General features: G+C 40.9%; 2 protein-coding genes and 1 pseudogene across 4 annotated transcripts in view; 2 read left to right on the top strand and 1 right to left on the bottom strand.

Moving 5' to 3' along the window:
• LOC129842435 (zinc finger protein 883-like) overlaps positions 1-1,619 on the bottom strand; it is a 182,299-nt gene extending 180,680 nt beyond the window's left edge. Inside the window, exon 1 of one of the 2 annotated variants that reach the window (XM_055910998.1) lies at positions 845-1,619. In XM_055910998.1, the coding sequence (XP_055766973.1) occupies positions 845-1,268 (424 nt within the window). In that variant the 5' untranslated portion in view covers positions 1,269-1,619. The remainder of the gene's footprint in view (positions 1-844) is intronic. The other variant, XM_055910999.1, reaches the window with a different exon arrangement.
• Positions 1-20,258, top strand: part of LOC129842433 (zinc finger protein 271-like) — a 222,072-nt gene that overhangs the window by 64,010 nt on the left and 137,804 nt on the right. The gene's annotated exons all lie outside the window — the stretch shown is intronic.
• On the top strand, positions 6,619-19,471 carry LOC129842438 (zinc finger protein ZFP2-like; annotated as a pseudogene).

Below are 20,258 nucleotides of genomic sequence, written 5' to 3'. Positions count from 1 at the left end.
ACATCATGGATGAATTCTAGAATATACTATATATCCTAGAAACCTGGTTACACTATCATTATGACATCATGGATTAATTCTAGAATATACTATATATCCTAGAAACCTGGTTAAACTATTATTATGACATCATGGATGGCCAGTCCTTGTATTCATAGTATAGTGAATTCAGGGGGTAGTCCTGAGCTGGACTCAAACCTGGGTCCAGCGACTCTCAAGCCAACACCTTATAACTGTTATGCCAAGATGTCTGAAATTCTTGACTAGGTCCCTAGGTGTTGGGTTACGGTTGCTACAATAGCTTTCTCTATGAATTTGAGAGTGGTTACATTTCTCCAGCCCCATCCCTCAACTGTTTACCAAACCAAGTCTCTTGCCAGCCATTTTGTTGCTGTTTAAATACTAGGTTGTCCCTTTAAAAAAGCCACACATCAATCAACCAATCTGCAGTTCAACCAATAACAAAGCTGTAATTCCACCACTGTTTTGGTAATAAGATGATGGGGCTGGAGAAATGTAACTACTCTCAAATTCATAGACAGACCTATGGATGCAAGGACTGACCATCCATGATATCAACATTATAGTTTTAACCATGTTGAGGCTGTTGATTTACATTGTTTCTAAACATTGGAGTAAAAAAAGCTTATTTTGGGATCTGATGGGGTACAACAGTTGAACTAAGCTCATGAGGCATGTGTTATATTCTTCAAGAATCAATGGCTATAAATAAATAATTTAAAAGTCAAAATATGGATGTAGCAATTGTCGATTTCCCCTTTAACACCAAACATCAGTTCAACAACTGCAGAGTTTGTGCCTCTGTTTTTAAGACAGTACTTACCAGTGGTAATCACGGCCCGGTTTCTCAAAACCATCTTATGGCTAAGTTCATCTTTAGAACCACTGGATGCCTTAAATTGCGTTTGGGAAATCGGGCCCAGATATCCAGTTTCCTCCTCCTCTTCTTCCGATGAGACCGTAATCTCCCCATCCTCCGCTTTCACTTCAAAAACTGAATCCTCCTCATCTTTTACTGTAACACCCTCCTCCTCTTTCACTCTGAACGCCTCTTCTTTCACTGTAACGTCTTCCTCTTCTTTCACTGAAACGTCTTTATCTTCTTCTTTCAGGGTAACAACCTCACCCTCTACTTGTTTTTGTATTGTAACATCCTTCTCTTCCTCCTCCTCTTTGATGAGAGCTTCTTTCTCCGTCCAGCAGACCGTCTCTTCTTCAGCAGGAAGAGAGTAATTTAGTGAACTCATGGTCGGAGATGTTAGCTAGCTAGGCTAATGCTAACTTAACCAGCCCGCCAGCTGAATAATAACAACACCGTAAATATGAAATGAAATAGGATAACTAACTAACTAGACGACAGACGAGGGTTTAAAATACAGTGGCTAATATACACTAAAGCGTCTAAAGAGCTTTATGGGTTCGGCTATTTAGGCTAGCAAGCTACCGAGGTGGCTGAATAACTGTTGCTGCTGCTGAAGGAAGCGTTCCGTCCACTAGATTATACGTCACACTAACAGCATTGCGTTCCGTCCACTAGATTATACGTCACACTAACAGCATTGCCTTAAAATCGCACACCGCCATCTGCTGACTGGAGTGGGTAACGCTCAGTCTGAACCTCTGACTGCGATGGAGATGTGCAACTTTAAGACAATGACGCTGTGTGTGACGTAATGACGCTGTGTGTGACGTAAAATATATATTATAATGTTCAGACCAAAAGTTAGTGTAGGAAGAATGAGTTTTTACTCACCAGTGTAACAATACAGTGTGGCTAAAGACTTAGTAACTTAGTTGTGTTCACGATCTGGTTCCCTATAAGCACAACCAGTTGTGTTTTTGAATTATCACATATGTATTAATTTATTTCGGGATTCTGGGTAATCCACAGCAGATTTATGGAGAATTGCTGTGGGTGAGTTCAAAATTGAATAGTCCCGGGATAGAAATATATAAAGTTGACATTACATCACAAAATCCACGTTTTAAATCATACATTAGCAATTTATGTTTTAGGAACTACTGTTGTTGGTTTGGTGTCAAGTAAGCCTCTTTATATGTTATTTGCCAAATCTCAGTTCTCCATGTGGGTTTTATGCTAAAGATCCCTCTTTCAAGTTGGTATCTAACTGGAAAATGCATCTTCTTTAGGAATGATATTTTTACCCTGTCGACTACTGATCGTTCATCCACACTGTGTGTCTCATCAATGCAGGTCATTTATGACAAATGTATAGAGTATATGTTTTATAAATTCATGAACACCAGCCAGTTAATTAGCCCGGTTTTGTTAGTTTAGGTGTATTATACTTCCTCGCCACCAGAGGGGGACATTGAGCCATTTTCCAGGTTAATTTGATATTTTGTTAGTAAAATGGATGACAGTTTATTCTGATGTAGTGAATATGAGACACATGTAAACAATTGCTTAATTTATTATAGTAAATTAGAAATTATTAGGAATCCACTATACGATCACAATAACTTTGATAGACATTTCAATAGTTTTTTTGTTAGTATATTAAAGGGCAGATTAATGTGGAATTGCTGTGGGAGTGCTATTTATATCCCGTCACTACTGATCATTCATCCAGACTGTGTGTGTCCCATCATTGCAGCTTTGGAAATAAATGAACTATCCATCCATTGCTCCTTGAGTAATGAACCTATTTTTTGACACAATTGGCTGTAAAGCATCAATGCTTTAGGAAGCTTTGTTTCCCCATCACTACTTTTCAGCATGTTCTCTGTGAAGTAGACTATGGGAGTTTTGTAACTTTTACAACCTTGGCTTACTGCTAGAGAGCTAGCTGACTGACAATAATAATCTTGTAATCTTTATATTTTGGATTTGGGAGATTTTCATGAAATCATGAGTTCAAATGATTGGTTTAATTTGAAGTTCTACATTTGAAGTTATTTCTGTTGGAGTTTACATCATAGGGAATAGGCTGGTCCTCCATATTACTTCACACCTGACTTTGGCATTCTTTTGAATTCTGATTGGTTAAATGTAATAAGGTGTAACTTTGCATTGGGACTTAAAACATATATTTCATTTGATATTTTATAAACATACACATACAAATTACAACATCATACAAACATTAACTACATCACACCTGCCCAGACACACTAGAACACACCTTCATCTCCATTAACTACATCACACCTGCCCAGACCCACTAGAACACACCTCCATCTCCATTAACTACATCACACCTGCCCAGACCCACTAGAACACACCTCCATCTCCATTAACTACATCACACCTGCCCAGACCCACTAGAACACACCTCCATCTCCATTAACTACATCACACCTACCCAGACCCACTAGAACACACCTCCATCTCCATTAACTACATCACACCTGCCCAGACCCACTAGAACACACCTCCATCTCCATTAACTACATCACACCTGCCCAGACCCACTAGAACACACCTCCATCTCCATTAACTACATCACACCTGCCCAGACCCACTAGAACACACCTCCATCTCCATTAACTACATCACACCTGCCCAGACCCACTCGAACACACCTCCATCTCCATTAACTACATCACACCTGTCCAGATCCACTAGAACACACCTCCATCTCCATTAACTACATCACACCTGCCCAGACCCACTAGAACACACCTCCATCTCCATTAACTACATCACACCTGCCCAGACCCACTAGAACACACCTCCATCTCCATTAACTACATCACACCTGCCCAGACCCACTAGAACACACCTCCATCTCCATTAACTACATCACACCTGCCCAGACCCACTAGAACACACCTCCATCTCCATTAACTACCTGCCCAGACCCACTAGAACACACCTCCATCTCCATTAACTACATCACACCTGCCCAGACCCACTAGAACACACCTCCATCTCCATTAACTACATCACAGCTGCCCAGAACCACTAGAACACACCTCCATCTCCATTAACTACATCACACCCGCCCAGACCCACTAGAACACACCTCCATCTCCATTAACTACATCACACCTGCCCAGACCCACTAGAACACACCTCCATCTCTATTAACTACATCACACCTGTCCAGACCCACTAGAACACACCTCCATCTCCATTAACTACATCACACCTGTCCAGACCCACTAGAACACACCTCCATCTCCATTAACTACATCACACCTGTCCAGACCCACTAGAACACACCTCCATCTCCATTAACTACATCACACCTGCCCAGACCCACTAGAAAACACCTCCATCTCCATTAACTACATCACACCTGCCCAGACCCACTAGAACACACCTCCATCTCCATTACCTACATCACACCTCCATCTCCATTAACTACATCACACCTGCCCAGACCCACTAGAAAACACCTCCATCTCCATTACCTACATCACACCTCCATCTCCATTAACTACATCACACCTGCCCAGACCCACTAGAACACACCTCCATCTCCATTAACTACATCACACCTGCCCAGACCCACTAGAACACACCTCCATCTCCATTACCTACATCACACCTCCATCTCCATTAACTACATCACACCTGCCCAGACCCACTAGAACACACCTCCATCTCCATTAACTACATCACACCTGCCCAGACCCACTGGAACACACCTCCATCTCCATTAACTACATCACACCTGCCCAGACCCACTGGAACACACCTCCATCTCCATTAACTACATCACACCTCCATCTCCATTAACTACATCACACCTGCCCAGACCCACTAGAACACACCTCCATCTCCATTAACTACATCACACCTGCCCAGACTCACTAGAACACAACCCCATCTCCATTAACTACATCACACCTGCCCAGAACCACTATAACACACCTCCATCTCCATTAACTACATCACACCTGCCCAGACCCACTAGAACACAGCCAGCGCATTCATCAGCACCATTTAATTTATATTTTTTTGAATTTTGAATTGAATTAAAAACAGAGGATTGGTTGATTTCCAGGTTTAATTAAGTATAATATTTAAGATGATTTATGAGAAAAGTATCGTCCAACTCTGGGGTATCTCACTGCACCCTCAAATGCCATGTTTTGAAATATACAGACAGACAGATTAAAAGTAATTTTACATTGTATAACTGTACTTCTGACAGCCAACTTTCTAACTCCGCCCATAACTTTATGACATCATAACATTCCCAGAAGGATTATTGAGTCATTGTTAGTTTTACACTGAAGACATGACTCTGCCGTTGTGCTGTAGAATTTGTGAATTTTGTCTCTTGTATATTAAGGGACTATCATTTGTCCCAACATCACAGGCCACAGACTTTGATGCAGTTAAAGACTTCCAAAAGTGTTTCTGCAGTTTAAGATCAACTGAGGTTTTTTAATGGGGTTTCTCCCTGTGCACCTGCCAATGTGAATCCATTGAACGAGACAAGTTACCAGACAGGACATATTGCTAATGTTCTTCCCATTAATAACCTCAATGACAATTAACTTGTGGGCGGTTTTGGTGAGGACGTCCTATTCGATGACGTCGTCCGTCGGGATTGCCCAAAAAAGAAGACGCTCTGGATTGATCACTGGAGTCAGATGTGAAGGAGGAGGTTGATCATCAGGAGTCAGATGTGAAGGAGGAGGTTGATCATCAGGAGTCAGATGTGAAGGAGGAGGTTGATCATCAGGAGTCAGATGTGAAGGAGGAGGTTGATCATCAGGAGTCAGATGTGAAGGAGGAGGTTGATCATCAGTGAACCTCTAGGATTGTGGCTGGGCTGGCGTTTCCACTTCCAGCTTGGTCATATATTTTGATACATTGAATGTTGATATTGTGAATCTATGTTATATATTTGTAACTCCTGTTTCATGAAGTGATGTCACTAAGTACTGCCCCTATATATACAATGCATTCAGAAAGCATTCAGACCCCTTCACTTTTTCCACATTTTGTTACGTTACAGCCTTATTCTAAAATTGTTAATGACAAAGCAAAAACAGGTAAACAAATGAAAAAAAATGATTTTCTTTAGAAAACAAGGACATTTCTAAGTGACCCCAAACTTTTGAATGGTAGTGTACATCTACATGATGTATTGTTACACCATGTAGGAGCAGTATAGACCTAGTCTGTTCATTATATACATCTACATGATGTATTGTTACACCATGTAGGAGCAGTATAGACCTAGTCTGTTCATTATATACATCTACATGATGTATTGTTACACCACGTAGGAGCAGTAGACCTAGTCTGTTCATCATATACATCTACATGATGTATTGTTACACCATGTAGGAGCAGTATAGACCTAGTCTGTTTATTATATAGGAGCAGTATAGACCTAGTCTGTTCATTATATACATCTACATGATGTTTTGTTACACCATGTAGGAGCAGTATAGACCTAGTCTGTTCATCATATACATCTACATGATGTATTGTTGCACCATGTAGGAGCAGTATAGACCTAGTCTGTTTATTATATAGGAGCAGTATAGACCTAGTCTGTTCATTATATACATCTACATGATGTTTTGTTACACCATGTAGGAGCAGTATAGACCTAGTCTGTTCATTATATACATCTATATGATGTATTGTTACACCGTGTAGGAGCAGTATGGACCTACAGTAGCTAATTTAGATGTAATATAACTTAATGAAACTGCCTTAAATGTGCTGTAGTAAACATTTTTTACTCGCACTAATCAATCAACACATTCCTGTCTTTGTATCTCTCAATATAATAGTATTATTTAATTAAATCCATTTAAAATAATCTTTGTCTGAAAATAAAATATGATCCTCAACTGCGTTTCCCCTCCAGTCAGCAGACGGCGATGTGCGTCTTTCAGGCGACGCTGCCAGCGTGACGTATAATCTAGTGGACGGTTCTTCATAAACAGCTCGTCAACCACCTCGGTAGCTTGCTAGCCAACATAGCAGAAATATTCAAGCTATTGATACGCTTTCGGTGTATATTACCTACTGTGTTTTAGACACACTTCTGTCGTATCTACTTGTTAACTTATTTAATTTAATATTACGTTATTTTGTATTAGTCAGCTATAGTAGCTGGCTGGTTAAATTAGCACTAGCCTCGTCGCTAATGATAGCTAGCTAGCTAACATCCCTGAACATGAGCTCACTAAACATCTCCCCTCTTGTTAAAGAAGAGGGGGTCTGCTGGACGGAGAAAGAAGCTCTGGGGCTGAACATTGTCGTGAAAGAGGAGAAGGAAGAAGAGGATTTCACAGTAAAACAAGAAGTAGAGGGTGAGGCTGTTACAGTGAAAGAAGAAGAGAAAGACGTTTCAGTGAAAGAAGAGGAAGACGCGTTCAGAGTGAAAGAGGAGGAAGATGTTACAGTTAAAGAAGAGGATGAAGAGAAAGAGGAGGATGCAGTTTATGGAGTGAAGAAGGAAAGGGAGATTACTGTCACATTGAAAGATGAAGAGGTGGAGATAGGAGATCTGAGTAACACCAGTAAGTACCGCCTTAAATGTGTTTTTAACTTTGGATATTCGGATTTGGCTCGTCAATACCTCTTCAACGGAGGGCCCAGGATGATGACTGATATGTCTAGAATCAGACGACGTAGAGAACAAGCTACCCCTTGTTTTCTCCGTTCCGTTTCCAAAAAGTGACTTAACATATATATTTGAGAAGGGTCTATCTGCTGACCGCAGACTGGGGGGCACGGCATGTAGTGATTTTCATGTAGTGATGTTTTACTACACACCGTGCCCCGCAATAGTGCCATGTGAGAGTTGGGTTGGCTACACCAAAGATTATGGATATACTGACAAGATGTCTCGCCGCCCTAACAAGGGGAGTCGTTGTCCACAAAGCGGCACTGCGGGTTGTCTAGCTCCCATCTATCCTTTCTTTGGATTGGTGGATTCATCTAATTATTGTAATCTATTGTTTATATTCTATGAGGGCTGTTGTCGTCCACCGCCTGTATTCAATGGAGAGAGATGCTAAGCTACTAGCAGGAATATGCACCGCCTGTATTCAATGGAGAGAGATGCTAAGCTACTAGCATGCATATGCACCGCCTGTATTCAATAGAGAGAGATGCTAAGCTATTAGCATTAATATGCATAGTGATCTGGAGACAACTCCTATAGTGTTTTTTATCAAAGTTGTCGGTATGTCACGTGTCCACATAACAACTTAATCATTACGAAACTTCTGTTATATCAAGTAAACCTCACGTAGTAAATAAGCCATTCATTTTGTTGTTGACCAAATTCAACATTTTCCACATTGGGTTGATAATTTTTTTACTTGGATACAACCAACTGTAGCCTACTGGCATGACCTAGAGAGTTACAACCTACTGTAACCTACTGGCATGACCTAGAGAGTTACAACCTACTGTAGCCTACTGGCATGACCTAGAGAGATACAACCTACTGTAACCTCCTGGCATGACCTAGAGAGATACAACCTACTGTAACCTACTGGCATGACCTAGAGAGGTACAACCTACTGTAGCCTACTGGCATGACCTAGAGAGTTACAACCTACTGTAGCCTACTGGCATGACCCAGAGAGTTACAACCTACTGTAACCTACTGGCATGACCTAGAGAGATACAACCTACTGTAACCTACTGGCATGACCTAGAGAGTTACAACCTACTGTAACCTACTGGCATGACCTAGAGAGATACAACCTACTGTAGCCTACTGGCATGACCTAGAGAGTTACAACCTACTGTAACCTACTGGCATGACCTAGAGAGATACAACCTACTGTAACCTACTGGCATGACCTAGAGAGTTACAACCTACTGTAACCTACTGGCATGACCTAGAGAGATACAACCTACTGTAGCCTACTGGCATGACCTAGAGAGTTACAACCTACTGTAACCTACTGGCATGACCTAGAGAGATACAACCTACTGTAACCTACTGGCATGACCTAGAGAGATAAAACCTACTGTAACCTACTGGCATGACCTAGAGAGATACAACCTACTGTAGCCTACTGGCATGACCTAGAGAGTTACAACCTACTGTAGCCTACTGGCATGACCTAGAGAGTTACAACCTACTGTAACCTACTGGCATGACCTAGAGAGATACAACCTACTGTAACCTACTGGCATGACCTAGAGAGATACAACCTACTGTAGCCTACTGGCATGACCTAGAGAGATGCAACCTACTGTAACCTACTGGCATGACCTAGAGAGATACAACCTACTGTAACCTACTGGCATGACCTAGAGAGTTACAACCTACTGTAGCCTACTGGCATGACCTAGAGAGTTACAACCTACTGTAACCTACTGGCATGACCTAGAGAGATACAACCTACTGTAACCTACTGGCATGACCTAGAGAGTTACAACCTACTGTAACCTACTGGCATGACCTAGAGAGATACAACCTACTGTAACCTACTGGCATGACCTAGAGAGATACAACCTACTGTAACCTGCTGGCATGACCTAGAGAGTTACAACCTACTGTAGCCTAATGGCATGACCTAGAGAGATACAACCTACTGTAACCTACTGGCATGACCTAGAGAGTTACAACCTACTGTAGCCTACTGGCATGACCTAGAGAGATTCAACCTACTGGCATGACCTAGAGAGATACAACCTACTGTAACCTACTGGCATGACCTAGAGAGATACAACCTACTGTAGCCTACTGGCATGACCTAGAGAGTTACAACCTACTGTAACCTACTGGCATGACCTAGAGAGATACAACCTACTGTAACCTACTGGCATGACCTAGAGAGTTACAACCTACTGTAGCCTACTGGCATGACCTAGAGAGATACAACCTACTGTAACCTGCTGGCATGACCTAGAGAGCTAAAGTTGTAAAATTCCTGGATTTTAAATGACTTTTTCCCAGTAATAATGATAATTTGTATCTTCCTATCCACATGTGGAATCCCTCTCCTTTGTCGTCCTCTCTACACCAATAATAGACAACTACTATGAGTCTCCCAATCACGGCCGGATGTGATACAGCCTGGATTGGAACCAGGGACTGTAGTGACACCTCTTGCACTGAGATGCAGTGGCTTAGACCGCTGCATCCGTGTGTGTGTTAACTATTAGAATGCTGTACTAGAATGCTTAAAAGGCCGCTAAAATTTTAAATATCGGTTATCGGTATCCTTTTTTGGGGCAAGGAAAATATTGGCAAAAAAATGTGATATCGGTGCACCCCATTCTAAAAATGTTATTTTTTTTTACCCTCATCAATCTACACACAATACCCCATAATGCCATCACAATACCCCATAATGCCATCACAATACCCCATAATGCCATCACAATACCCCATAATGCCATCACAATACCCCATAATGCCATCACAATACCCCTTAATGCCAAATCAAAAACAGGTTTAGATTTTTTGCAAATGTATTAAAACGATTCCCCAGGATAACTAGTCTCAGAGTAATGTAAGATGTAAGATCCCAGGATAACTAGTCTCAGAGTAATGTAAGATCCCAGGATAACTAGTCTCAGAGTAATGTAAGATCCCAGGATAACTAGTCTCAGAGTAATGTTAGATCCCAGGATAACTAGTCTCAGAGTAATGTTAGATCCCAGGATAACTAGTCTGAGTAATGTAAGTCTCAGATAGTTTTAACCCATTACAGTCTAAGCCCTGTCTGAGGGGGAGGTTCTTCTAAGCTATATGGAATTGTTTTAAGAAGATTTAAACAACATGAAGGGCTTCCCCTGTATTGTACTGTTCTAAGAAGGTTATACCAAGGATCATTTTGCTATTTGATTTTGAACTGTAAGACCCATGGAAGTATCAGCAAAAAATATTTGTCCATACTGCTATAACCCATAGTAACACATTGGATAACATTCACAACATGGAACAACAGTAACCATAGTAACACATTGGATAACATTCACAACATGGAACAACAGTAACCATAGTAACACATTGGATAACATTCACAACATGGAACAACAGTAACCATAGTAACACATTGGATAACATTCACAACATGGAACAACAGTAACCATAGTAAGACATTGGATAACATTCACAACATGGAACAACAGTAACCATAGTAACACATTGGATAACATTCACAACATGGAACAACAGTAGCCATAGTAACATTGTTTCCCCCAGAACATCTAAAGGAAGTTTGTTCTGAAGTGTCTTTCTTATATCTAAGATATGTAAAAAATTATATCTATATTTTTACATGTCTTTAAGTCTTTAACCCCCTTTTTTTGTCACTTAAGTCTTTCCACATTTTGTTACGTTACAGCCTTATTCTACAATGGATTAAATAAATAAAAATCCTCATCAGTCTACACACAATACCCCATAATGACAAAGAGAAAATAGGTTTGGAGAATTTTTTCAACATTTATTAAAAATAAAAAACAGAAATACCTTATTTACATAAGTATTCAGACCCTTTGCTGTGAGAATTGAAATTGACCTCAGGTGCATCCTGTTTCCAATGATCATCGTTGAGATGTTTCTACAACTTGTTTGGAGTCCACCTGTGGTAAATTAAATTGATTGGACATGATTTGGAAAGGCACACACCTGTCTGGCTACCACAGCGTTCTGAAGCGATACGCCATCCCATCTGGTTTGCGCTTAGTGGGACTATTATTTGTTTTTCAACAGGACAATGAACCAACACACCTCCAGGCTGTGTAAGGGCTATTTTACCAAGAAGGAGAGTGATGGAGTGCTGCATCAGATAACCTGGCCTTCACAGGCGGCAGGGTAGCCTAGTGGTTAGAGCGTTGGACTAGTAACCGGAAGGTTGCAAGTTCAAATCCCCGAGCTGACAGGGTACAAATCTGTCGTTCTGCCCCTGAACAGGCAGTTAACCCACTGTTCCTAGGCCGTCATTGAAAATAAGAATTTGTTCTTAACTGACTTGCCTAGTTAAATAAAGGTAAAAAAAATAAAAAAATCACCTGACCTCAACCCAATTGAGATGGTTTGGGATGAGTTGGACCACAGAGTGAAGGAAAAGCAGCCAACAAGTGCTCAGCATATGTGGGAACTCCTTCAAGACTGTTGGAAAAGCATTCCAGGTGAAGCTGGTTGAGAGAATGCCAAGCGTGTGCAAAGCTGTCAAGGCAAAGGGTTGCTACTTTGAAAAATCTAAAATATATTTAGAATTGTTTACCACTTTTTTTGGTTACTACATGATTCCATATGTGTTATTTCATAGTTTTGATTTCTTCACGATTATTCTACAATGTAGATAAAATGGTCAAATAAATAATTATAACCCTTGAATGACTAGGTGTGTCCACTCGTTTGACTGGTACTGTATATCTCATGAATGTTTTTACATTCAGTTACATGAAGTCACTTTATTACCACTTCTTCCATAGTCAAACATGTAAGGAAAGATTTCTTTAAATCAAAAGGGATGCTGTCAAAAATGTATTGAATTCAAATGGATTTACCCAGCCTACAAAGCACTACAGCCACTCTGTGATGACCAGTTCTGATCTTTTATTGAGGGATCTAGTCTAGATTAAACCTCATAGGAAGACAGTTTTATCATGTGGAGGTTTCATTTAGGTCTCTGTTTAACGACATACTCTGTGTGTCTTTGCAAGGAGAGAAACCAGACTCTCACTCTGACAGCGGGAAGAGTCCTTCAGGGGAACCAGACCCAGAGACGCCCAAACCAGCGAGACAACATCACTGCTCCCACTGTGAAAATAGTTTTTGCTGGTTAGGGAACCTAAAACTGCATGAGAGGACACACACGGGAGAAAAGCCTTACCAATGCTCCCAGTGTAGAAAGAGTTTTACTATGTTAACTAACCTGAAAAGGCATGAGAGAATACACACAGGAGAAAAGTATTTTCTGCTCCCAATGTAAAAACAGATATTCACGAATGGCGTACCTTAAAGCTCATGAGAGGATACAGAGGAGAAAAGCCTTTCCAATGCTCCCAGTCTGGAAAGGGTTTTACCTGGTCAAGTAGCCTGAAGGAGCATTAGAGGATAAACACGGTAAAAGTCCTACCACTGCTCTCTGTGTGGAAGAACATTCAGAGATCCTGAAATCAAATGAGAGAATAGAAAGGCTGTATTCTGACTTATATTTTTGACTGAGAATTTGTGTTTTTGTTTGTGCCACATGAAATCATATTGTGTGTGATTACACCTGTCTATATAATGTCCCACAGTTGACAATGCATGTCAGAGCAAACACCAAGCAATGAGGTCGAATAAATTGTCCTTAGAGCTCCGAGACAGGATTGTGTCGAGGCACAGATCTGGGGAATGGTACCAAAAAATGTCTGCAACATTGAAAGTCCCCAAGAACACAGTGGCCACCATAATTTTTTAATGGAAGAAGTTTGGAAGACTCTTTCTAGAGCTGGCCACCCGGCCAAACTACGCAATCGGGGGAGAAGGGCCTTTGTCAGGGAGGTGACCAAGAACCCGATGGTTACTCTGACAGACCTTTAGAGTTCCACTGTTGAGACGGGAGAACCTTCCGGAAGGACAACCATCTCTGCAGCACTCCACCAATCAGGCATTTGTGGTAGAGTGGCCAGACGGAAGCCACTCCTCAGTAAAAGGCACCTGACAGCCCGCTTGGAGTTTGCCAAAAAGGCACCTAAAGGACTCTCAGACCATGAGAAACAAGATTCTCTGGTCTGATGAAACCAAGATTAAACTCTTTGGCCTGAATGCCTTTTGGAAACCTCCAAGCTGGCTATCATGTGCCTTTTATTAAGGTATATATCTATATATATAGATATATATACATATATATATAGTCTGTTCAACCTCTCTTTCGTATCGTCCGAGATTCCTAAAGATTGTAAAGCTGCCGTGGTCATCCCCCTCTTCAAAGGGTGTGACACTCTAGACCCAAACTGTTACAGACCTATATCCATCCTGCCCTACCTTTCTAAAGTCTTCGAAAGCCAAGTTAACAAACAGATCACTGACCATTTCGAATCCCACCGTACCTTCTCTGCTGTGCAATCCGGTTTCCGAGCTGGTCACGGGTGCACCTCATCCACGCTCAAATTACTAAACAATATCATAACCGCCATCAATAAAAGACAGTACTGTGCAGCCGTCTTCATCGACCTGGCCAAGGCTTTTGACTCTTTCAATCACCGTATTCTTATCAGCAGACTCAACAGCCGATAAGAACAACCGATCAATCAACAACCGATCGCTGCCCACACCCGCCCGACTAGCATCACTACTCTGGACGGTTCTGACTTAGAATATGTGGACAACTATAAATATCTAGGTGTCTCGCTAGACTGTAAACTCTCCTTCCAGACTAATATTAAGCATTTCCAATCCAAAATTAAATCTAGAATTGGCTTCCTATTTCACAAACAAAGCCTCCTTCACTCACACTGCCAAACATACCCTCGTAAAACTGACTATCCTACCGATCCTTGACTTCGGCGATTTCATTTTCAAAATAGCCTCCAACACTCTACACAGCAAACTGGATGCAGTCTATCACAGTGCCATCCGTTTTGTCACCAAAGCCCCATATACCACTGCTCTCGTCGGCTGGCCCTCGCTACATATTCGTCGCCAAACCCACTGGCTCCAGGTCATCTATGAGTCTTTGCTAGGCCGCCTTAACTCAGATCACTGGTCACCATAGCAACACCCACCCATAGCACGCACTCCAGGAAGTATATCTCACTGGTCATCCCCAAAGCCAACACCTTTGGCCGCCTTTCCTTCCAGTTCTCTGCTGCAAATGACTGGAACGAAATGCAAAAATTGCTGAAGTTGGAGACTTATATCTCCCTCACTAACTTTAAGCATCAGCTATCTGAGCAGCTTACCGATCGCTGCAGCTGTACACAGCCCATCTGTAAATAGCCCATCCAACTACCTACCTCATCCCCATTTTTTTAAATTAACTTTTTTTGCTCTTTTGCACATCAGTATTTCTACTTGCACATCATCATCTGCACATCTGTCACTCCAGTGTTAATTTCAAAATGTGTAATTACTTCGCTACTATGGCCTATTTATTGCCTTACCTCCTTACTCCATTTGCACACACTGTATATAGATTTTTCTATTGTGTTATTGACTGTACGCTTGTTTATTCCACGTGTAACTCTGTTGTTTTTTTGTCGCACTGCTTTGCTTTATCTTGGTCAGGTCGCAGTTGTAAATGAGAACTTGTTCTCAACTGGCCTACCTGTTTAAATAAAGGTGAAAAACGAAATTTAATTAAAAATACTTTAAAAAAATCATAACTTTATTGACAACACCCAAATGGATACTGTCATTAACGCAGTTCTTAATACTGTAGCAAACATTTATATTAAGCAGGACATTCAAGCGAGCCTTACAATTATAATCCAAAGTAGTGTGAAATGCACTCATAAGCAACCTGGAAATGGAGGTTACTCCCCAGAGTTTTCCCCCATTCACATTCAGAATACTTTGTGAAAAACTAAAATCTTTGCTCACCATTTTTGCTCCAGGCAGATATAGTACATCCATAACTATCGGTTTCCTCATACAATTTTATTAAACACAGAAAGGGGCCTATACTATATTGGAGACGAAAAGTCGTCTGGCACACTGCTTAGAGTTTCAACAACATGAATAACTTATTTCTAGTCTACAATCTTAGATGTTACTACTAATGTGAAAACAAGACAATATATGACTATTCTTGCTCATTTTAAGACAATTGTCAAATAATTTTAACATTCATTACAGACGTCAATTGTTGTACAACATCATGGCTATGCTGTTGGCATCACCTTTTACAGTGGATTACCGCTGTTGTGGGCCTTTAATCATCTGTCTGACTTTGTTGTTCACACAGGAGAGAGACGGGACTATCGTGGATCCTCTGGGGAGCCTCAACAACCTCATGATGCTGACGAGGCAGAGAAGAGTCTCTCCAGATCAGAACGCCTCAATAAACACCTGCAGAGATCCACAGGGAAGAGAACTCACTGCTGCTCTGACTGTGGGAAGAGATTCACCTCATCAGGCATTAAAATGCATCAGAGAATACACACAGGAGAGAAACCTTATAGCTGTGTTCAATGTGGGAAGAGTTTTACTACATCTAGCAATCTGACTCTACACCAGAGAACACACACAGGAAAGAAACGTTATAGCTGTGATCAATGTGGGAAGAGTTTTCGTGCATCTAGAGATCTGACTATACACAAGAGAATACACACAGGAGAGAAACCTTATAGCTGTGGTCAATGTGGGAAGAGTTTTTGTCAATCTAGTGATCTGACAGTGCACCAGAGAACACACACAGGAGAGAAATCTTATAGCTGTGGTCAATGTGGGAAGAGTTTTACTACTTCTGGCTATCTGACTTTACACCAGAGAAGACACACAGGAGGGAGACCTTATAGTTGTGGTCAATGTGGGAAGAGTTTTACTACTTCTGGCTATCTGACTGTACACCAGAGGACACACACAGGAGAGAAACCTTATAGTTGTGGTCAGTGTGGGAAGAGTTTTATTTCTTCTGGCTATCTGACAGTGCACCAGAGAACACACACAGGAGAGAAACCTTATAGCTGTGATCAATGTGGGAAGAGTTTTACTAGATCTAGCTGTCTGACAATGCACCAGAGAACACACTCAGGAGAGAAACCTTATAGCTGTGATCAATGTGGGAAGAGTTTTACTACTTCTGGCTATCTGACAGTGCACCAGAGAACACACTCAGGAGAGAAACCTCATAGCTGTGATCAATGTGGGAAGAGTTTTAGTCAATCTGGCAGTCTGACAGTGCACCAGAGAACACACACAGGAGAGAAACCTTATAGCTGTGATCAATGTGGGAAGAGTTTTACTAGATCTAGCAATCTGACTATACACCAGAGAACACACACAGGAGAGACCTTATAGTTGTGATCAATGTTGGAAGAGTTTTTGTCAATCTAGTGAACTGACAGTGCACCAGAGAACACACACAGGAGATAAATCTTATAGCTGTGATCAATGTGGGAAGAGTTTTACTACATCTAGCTATCTGACTATACACCAGAGAACACACACAGGAGCGAAACCTTATAGCTGTGATCAATGTGGGAAGAGTTTTACTAGATCTAGCTATCTGACAGTGCACCAGAGAACACACTCAGGAGAGAAATCGTATAGCTGTGACCAGAGGTAATCTGATAAAAGATCTCTGACTAAACATCAGAAAATACATGAAGCAGTTGTTTCATGATATCAATTAATTAATGTCACAATGTAGAATGTTTTAACATTGTAGTAGGAGTATTTTAATGATGTCACAATGTAGAAGCCTAAACGTTTGTCCCCTGTTCTATTGATTTCAACATGATATGGATATTAGCCTCAGGGGGAAATCCAGGCTCTGAATTGAAAGAGTACTATTTATGAGATTTAGTAAGTACACATTATTCCCAGATTCAGTGTGGTTTTTGAGCTGCTAGTTTTAACAGGACGTGCAACCTCATCTCCCTCCTGTCGCACAAATGATTTTAGCATGATATCGATTAGTTTTGACAAACAAGTGTTGCGTTCCTTTGTTTAGCGACCCCTACATTTAAATGCATACCAACATCACGTACAACCTGATTTCCTCCCTAATTGATCTCACTGATTTATTGCTACTTGTCAAAACAACAGCGTTTCTGGTGCTTGTGCAGTTTATAAGGAGCTTGTTTAAATAAATACAAGTAATATGATTATTGTGGCAGATGTTTGTGTAAATAGCACATGTTATGTTTAGGTTTTCAATTTATCCCAAACTGTTTCTGCATATTGGTTATTGATTTGGACACGTTAAAACTGCACAATGTAATTGAAAAGTCGTTGAAAATAAGGCTGCAATCAAATATTTTTTTAAACATTTTTTATTATACCATGCCTTACCATTAAGTGAATTATTGACAATACATATTATCAAAGGGGTGTACATTTGGTTTTGATCATTTATATTTACAATTCATGTAACTTTTAGTAATCATAATTATTTATGCAATCAACTGACAATTTTCGGGTATAAATATATTGACATTGTTGCCCTTCTTTTAGAATAGCAGGGTTCATTCTCAGATGTGCCAACCCAAATGTACTAGAGCATGACATTGGGGACTGGGCCCCGATCCAACAACATGCCTATCGAGTGAACTCTGAAAAGAGAGAGAAGCTCTGCAGTGAGGTGGAAAGTTACTACGGATATTGCAGGATTTTCCTCTTGAAATCAGACACATCCGTGGTAAGGACAACTTGGTTGCTGAGTGTCTCAAGAATGGGCAGTCAAAAAGATTTGTGTTTTGCATTTAGCCATTGCGTTGCCATGGATCACAATTTATTTTGACTGCACGTTTTTCCGTATTGGAGATGAGTTTTGTTTGTGCTCGTTCCAAGGGGACGAGAGTTCTAGAAGCTGGTGAGTTTTAGGAAGACGAAAGTTCTAGAAGCTATTGAGTTCTAGGATTCTATAGAATGAAAAAGAAGAAAAAATAATACGATTGTATATTATTATTTAGAAATGCTTGTTTTTCTTGTTTTTAATTGTTGACAGCCAGTAGACACCATGTTTATATTGTAGAAGGTGAAGCATTGTAGTTGATTTATAATGTGAAATGGAAGTTGTTTTCTGTTGGTGGTGAGCAAACTTGTCCAACAAAAATTATAGGATTTATTTGTTGTTTCAAGGGGAAAGGTGTTCCAGGCTTTCGTTTTTCCATTTATGTTTTGAGGTTGGACTTTAGCACGTATAGCTCGTTAGCACGTAGGGCACACTGATTGGTGTCACCTCGTTAGTTAGTATGTGTAACACCAGTTCTTTTGTTTGCCTGTTCTTGGGCAGATTTAGTGGATCTCATGGTGGGTGACTTTTATGTCCCAGTTGTTGTTACTAGTCAACTTTCAGTGGACACTGAGAGCAAAATTGCAAGATTATGTTATAATACTTTTATTGCATCAAATGGTTGTTTTATGCAACAGAATAGAGGGTTCTTAGAACTATTGTGTCTGTGTGTTCTACTGAGGATGGGCCTCTGGGAGAACACTGACAGGAGATTTACAATGTCTTTTGGGTGATTAAAACCAAACGAGACCGCATTCCAGAGCATGAGTTAATGTTTCTGTTAAAATGGTACCAGGGAGAGATGACCCCAGGGCCAGACCCTGGTCTCTACACAAAGAGTACTGTTTTTACAGCAGATACTTACTGTCTGCTGTGAATTATAAGTATCTTTCATACAAATCTTAAGCTTGTGACCCGTTCTATACATCTGTTGTTCGTCATGTAGTTTGAAAGGGGTGTATCTTGGCTGTAAAAGACCTTTGTACTTTTGTCTCGTGGCTCTCAATGAATCATCTGGGGGTGATTTGTCGACCAGCCATCATTATCGTAGAGCACTCAATTGATTCACTTTATATGTGTACGTTGTATTGACCTGCTCCCTTATTAATAAGTGAATAAAGGTTTAGTTTAAGAATAATTCTGACTTGTGTGATAAGTTTGTTATGTTAATCTTCACTTGGTGACGCTCCTGACGACCTGGGTAAATGGGGCACCAGGGATCCCTCAAACTTGGGATCTCAGGGAGACCACACTTTGGGAATGTAGCAGATAGACCCACCTTTGATCTGAGAGGCAGCGAGTCGAGTGGAAACCACATCTCAAACCTAGTTTTAAAAAGAGGTGAGCGAACCACGCAAAGTGAGTTTTTAGAAAAGCCTCGTAGGCTCTGAGTGTGTATTCCTGTGTGGAGGTGTAAACAGGGCCCAGTCAGGAGGCTCTGAGTGTGTATTCCTGTGTGGAGGTGTAAACAGGGCCGAGTCAGGAGGCTCTGAGTGTGTATTCCTGTATTTTCCCAGTATGGGAGGAGTTGCTAGATTTATTGAATAAACCTTTTTCCATAAAGTTAGTGAACCAAGGTGGCTGACTAGCTGTTGAAGAAGCGTCCCTTCCACTAGATTATACGTCACAGTGGCAGAATCACCTGAAAGACGCACATCGCCATCTGCTGACTGGAGTTGGTATCGCAGTTGAGAAAATACTTTCAGACAAAAAAAACGACTCCCTTTGAAAACGGGCGATGTGGCATCAGAAACATTTATTATAGTGTAAAAATGTACTACAAAGTGTAGCTAAATAGAATAACTTTGGTCATACCCACTCAGCACGTGACGTCCAAGGACGTTGAATTATGGGTGATATCAGGTCTGTCTGTTGTGGCCGCTATTTCGCCCCAAAATAGTCATCCCAAATCGGGCTGTGTGTAA

This window comes from Salvelinus fontinalis, unplaced genomic scaffold (genome assembly GCF_029448725.1).
Source record: "Salvelinus fontinalis isolate EN_2023a unplaced genomic scaffold, ASM2944872v1 scaffold_0041, whole genome shotgun sequence".
In the NCBI taxonomy this organism is placed as follows: Eukaryota; Metazoa; Chordata; class Actinopteri; order Salmoniformes; family Salmonidae; genus Salvelinus; species Salvelinus fontinalis.
This window is presented reverse-complemented; position numbering and strand designations above follow the sequence as displayed.